This window comes from Cornus florida, unplaced genomic scaffold (assembly GCF_030987335.1).
Source record: "Cornus florida cultivar Cherokee Brave unplaced genomic scaffold, ASM3098733v1 CherokeeBrave_3.0.0_Hap2_Chr11, whole genome shotgun sequence".
NCBI lineage: Eukaryota > Viridiplantae > Streptophyta > Magnoliopsida > Cornales > Cornaceae > Cornus > Cornus florida.
In genome coordinates, this window is record NW_026775581.1 from 35,235,955 (window position 1) to 35,240,985 (window position 5,031).

Below are 5,031 nucleotides of genomic sequence, written 5' to 3' on the forward strand. Positions count from 1 at the left end.
GTTTGAAGTTCAAATTCACGTGTAACAAAATGGTGTTGTATTTTTGCTACATAGTCCATCACCTGCCACATCATCATTGAAGAAGAAGAAAAGAGAAAAATAAAAGAAGAAGCGTGGAATGGGGAAAAAAATGATGAGTTAGAAAATGAAAGAAAAAGTAAAGAAATTAAAAGAAAGTGGTTAGAAGTCAACAAAGAAAAGAAAGATAAGGAGTGGTGCTATGTAAGGAAGCAACATATCAGATTAAGCAATGAAAAGAAGTGGCCTCTAATGGGAGAAGTTGGAATAGACAAGTGAATCCGTGTTGTTCATCCGACTATAATTTTGCACAAAACAAAGGGTGTAAAGATAAGATACAATTGAAAGATTATATTGATCGAGGATTTTCTTCTGGTTCAAGTTGTATTTTTTTTTCTAAATTAATGCATTGTTGTTCTATTGGTATTTTCTTACTCTGAGTTGTTTATACTTTATAGCTTGTATTTCCTTGCTCTTATATTGCTTTGAATATTTCTTTGTCAGTGTTTAATTCTCTATTACCTGAGTTACTTTTTATTAATAGTAATTTTATTTTAGTAGTTGTGGCAAACTCCAAAATTAATATTTTTAAAATCTCATATTCCAATGCAAAGACCCACGTGAATGCGTCATTAGACCCTATTTACCATTAGACATTTTTAGTTAATAAGACGAATATATATAAATCTCAATGTCTATGCATGTTATATACTATTTAAGAATGAAATATTTGGTCAAGTATTAAGGGTTTGTCATTTGTAAAAGCGAAAATAGTTTATTCCGTACGAAAAATATATAGAAATATGATTTGTGTTGCAGGGCTAAATCACCGTCAAGGGGCTAACAATTTGGCACTTGACTTTATATATATATATATATATATATATATATTACACTATATTTCATTTGATTTTTTAGATAAATATTATCATAAAAATTATTTATTTGATTTAAAGATATATATATTTTTAATTATTTATTGATTTTTTACATTATACAGTATTTCATTTGATTTTACTTTCTAATTTTGTTTAAGCCTCTTTAATTAATTTAACTTTTTTTTTTTTTTTGTAAAGGGAATTTTGAGGGGCATTTTTGTACTTTTACCTATCTTACTTTATTTACATATTATGTGAGATTTGAACACGGTAGTGGTATTTGCACACTTTTAAATTATAAGAATTTTATTTGCACTTCAACCCATTCAAAATTTAAAAACCAGACCACCTCCCTCCCTATCCAATATAGGTTTTGGTTTTTTTTGTTTATCCCCCTATTTAGGAGAATCTATTTATTTACTGTATTTATTTATGTTTTTTGGAGTTATCTCTTCTGTTGTTTTACTGTTTATTTCGCCCACAGATTTTATACTGCGCTCTCTCTGTGCAAAGGGAAGGTAAAGAGAGGCCTTATGCTCTGAATATTTATTTTCTGTCGCCAATTAGGGCTTTTCTTTCTCTCTCCTCCCTCTCACTCTCTCTCTAAAATCGAATTGGAGATGGTGGACTTCTCTCGCGTACAGAAGGAGCTTCAAGAATGTAACAGAGACCTTGATGTGTCTGGCATAAATATCAGTCTCAAAGGCGACAATCTCACGCGTTTGATCGGGATAATTCCTGGCCCTATTGGTACTCCCTACGAAGGCGGCACTTTCAGCATCGATATTGTTTTGCCTGGTATATAGATATATATATATACATACATATATTTAACCATGTGTTCTTACCTACAATTTTAGGGCTTCAATTATTATTATTATTTGTTTTTGTCACTTTTGTTGTTTGTGTGTGAGTTTATTTGCAAATGCAGCTGAAACTTTGAATTTGGGAAGGTAGGTTTAGGGTTTTAAATGACTGCAAATTGTTTAATGCTGTGCATATAAGGAATATATATATATATATATATATATATAACAATTAGAGGTATCCATTTGTCCACTGTATAATTCTGGGTTTAGTCAGAATGTGCATCTATTGCTGAATGTGAGTATGAACCACTATGCTGTTGTTTGCTCGTTCTTTTTCTGTGCATTTTTTGTGCTGAGGAGCTATCTTTATTATTATCTCAAAGATCATTTATCAGTTTCGTACACATATTTTGGCTTGCATTTGTTGATTTTTAGTGCTCCTTTTTGCAGATGGGTACCCTTTCGAGCCTCCAAAAATGCAATTTGCCACAAAAGTTTGGTATGGAATTCAGATAACAACTTAAATGGAAGGGTTTATAGACGTTGAAAATCTTATAGTTTCATTATTTACATTGTATGGATATATATGTTATTTGATGAAACAGTAAACTTTTAGTTGACTCTACATGTCTTTTTTTTTTTTTTTTGTTCCCGGTTGTCATTGATTCCTAACCATTTTCAAAATGTAATTTGCCACAAAAGTTTGGTATGGAATTCAGATAACAACCTAAATGGAAGGGATTATAGACGTTGGAAATCTTATAGTTTCATTATTTACATTGTATGGATATATATGTTATTCAATGAAACAGTAAACTTTTAGTTGACTCTACATGTCTTTTTTTTTTTTTTGTTCCCGGTTGTCATTGATTCCTAACCATTTTCTATATATAATTTTTATTTTATATGAGCAGGGGATTGAACATTAGAACAAAACAATTTTCCCTTTCTTTTCTTTCTCCTCCTTTCCCTATCTATCCATGAAACAAATAAAGCATAGTTGTTAATTTGGACACCATTTTTCTCTGTGGCTCCTTGCCGAGTAGCAGTTCTACTCTCTCTCTCTCTCTCTCTCTCTCTCTCTCTCTCTCTCTCTCTCTCTCTAATTGCAAGAGTAAGTGCAAAAGATATATATATATATATATATCAAATGCTTATGCGGTTCACAGTTAAAGTTTTGTTGGTTGATGCATCTAAGAACTCTCTCACGCACTTACTCTCTCTCTGTCTCACTCACTCAGAGATCTATATCTCGTTTTTGACATGGTACTCATTTTGTTTATTTATTTATTTTATTTTTTGCACGTTTTCAATTAATACTTTTAAGATTGACATCGCTAAGATCTCTGATGATAGACACAGGCTGGGATTTCTGATTTGTTTTTCATCTTCAGATATTTATCTGTCTTGGCATTGCAACCTACAACTTGGTTTCATAACAAAAGAAGCCAAATAAATTTTTTGAGGATCATGAGAATTTAAAAAATTGGGATATGCATGCACATTAAAACAATTACTTGCAAAACTCCTTATGCTTGTTTGGTCCATTGACAGTATGTGTTGTCAATTGATGTCAAAATAAACTAAACCACCATAAAACCTTTTAGGAATCGGGCTAGTCCTTGTAGTTCTACAAGGTTTGTTAACCTTTCTTCTCGTAGGTGGCTTTTAAAGCTGATACACACCAATTATGAATTTGTTAAATAAAGTTAAACCTACCATGCATGATGATGTGATATTAGACACTTTTTATTCCATTTGAAATCTGATGCGGTAACAGTGGAAGGTCCAATGGTTCATTATGGACATGCCGTTTAAGTTAAAACCTGAAAGATTTAATTTCTTTGGTGATTCTGGTTACTATTGTAGCATGTTGTGCCTTCTCTCTCTCTCTCTCTGGTGTTGGGGGGATAAAGGAAAGTGAAGTGTTGCATGCCAAAAATTGTAAACAGCCAATTATTTGTCGCCTTTTAATAGGTTGTTGAAAATTATCTCTTAAAATTGATTGAGATTTCTTCATAGATCTTTTTTTTTTTTTTTCAAGTGATGATGACAGAATTTTTAGCCAGTAACCTCTCAGATATTAACACCTGAAATATTTGTGTGTACGTCAACTGTTGAAGGCACCCTAATATTAGTAGTCAAAGTGGAGCAATATGCCTGGACATTCTGAAGGACCAGTGGAGCCCAGCTCTCACTCTTAAAACGGCACTGCTTTCTATTCAAGCATTGCTCTCCACCCCTGAACCTGATGATCCTCAAGATGCTGTAGTAGCACAACAGGTATATTGCTGGCATCCTTGTCACAATTTCTCTACGTATCCATATATGCGATTATTCCGTATTACCCTGTTTGTGGACATTGCTGCACTTTGTAGTTTGGCCTTGCCCATTGCCTTATTTATTGTAGTCAATAATTTTTGTTTATTTATTTCCAACAAGTATCATGTGTTGACATTGTAGTATCTTCGAGACTATCAAACCTTTGTGGGCACAGCTCGTTACTGGACAGAAACGTTTGCTAAGTCATCGACTCTGGGGTTTGAGGAGAAGGTGTGTGTGTGGTTTTGGCTTTCTTTCCTTCCTACGTTCCTTTTTTCTTTTCATTATTTTTTCCTTCATGAGTTCTTCATATCAAAGAATAAGATAGCAGGCAAATTCTTTTATAAGGTTTATATCAATGCATTTACAATTCATGATGGTATGGACTGTATGAGCTGGAGCTGGATTTTCACAGGTACAAAAACTTGTGGAAATGGGCTTCCCAGAAGCTTTGGTGAGGAGTACTCTGGAAAAAGTTAATGGTGATGAAAACATGGCTCTTGAGAAGCTTTGCTCTGGCTAATACTTGCCGCAGCTGCTTTTTGTCACCAAGAGTGAAAATATTATATCAAAGACCAGGGATTCATTAAAGCATAAGCTTTTCTTATCTAGTGTAGGTCTTTTCGTCCGATAGGCTTTCCTTTAAAGGAACTTTGTGAAGTAACTGTGTCTATCTGAAATCAAGAAATTTACTGGAATTTACTACATTATACCTTGGATCAACTATATGCTTGATGAAAGGTGTATATGCTTATTCTATTTCATTTACTTATTTATCAATTTATGCGTGTATTTATTTATTTCTGGCTGCGAGAGCACCCTGAAAGGGAGGGAAGGTGCTTTTAGGCTATTATACCATGCTGAATTCATTAAGATCAGTGCGGCTAAAAGATCTTTGGTGTTATGTGTTGGGCTAATTTGGTGGAATAATATTTTACTGTGTCATGGTTATTCTTAGTCATTTACTTGCATTTTGAAGATAGAAGTATGAGAAATTAACTTCG

The 5,031-nt window shown here is 33.1% G+C and overlaps 1 protein-coding gene across 1 annotated transcript; it reads left to right on the forward strand.

Moving 5' to 3' along the window:
- Window positions 1–1,394: 1,394 nt before the first annotated feature.
- On the forward strand, window positions 1,395–4,807 carry LOC132283225 (ubiquitin-conjugating enzyme E2 27). The gene is made up of 5 exons (XM_059785150.1): window positions 1,395–1,694; window positions 2,156–2,204; window positions 3,829–3,988; window positions 4,169–4,258; window positions 4,443–4,807. Exons 1-5 carry the CDS (start codon window positions 1,517–1,519, stop codon window positions 4,548–4,550), a joined length of 585 nt encoding a protein of 194 aa, XP_059641133.1. The 5' UTR covers window positions 1,395–1,516; the 3' UTR covers window positions 4,551–4,807.
- Window positions 4,808–5,031: the final 224 nt, after the last annotated feature.

What these genes read in the sequence shown, in the direction of transcription:
- LOC132283225 (XM_059785150.1), top strand. Translation starts at nt 1,517, where the DNA reads ATGGTGGACTTCTCTCGCGTACAGAAGGAGCTTCAAGAATGTAACAGA. An exon ending in CATCGATATTGTTTTGCCTG is followed by an intron (nt 1,695 to 2,155) that starts GTATATAGATAT and finishes TCCTTTTTGCAG; the next exon opens with ATGGGTACCCTTTCGAGCCT. An exon ending in CAATTTGCCACAAAAGTTTG is followed by an intron (nt 2,205 to 3,828) that starts GTATGGAATTCA and finishes CAACTGTTGAAG; the next exon opens with GCACCCTAATATTAGTAGTC.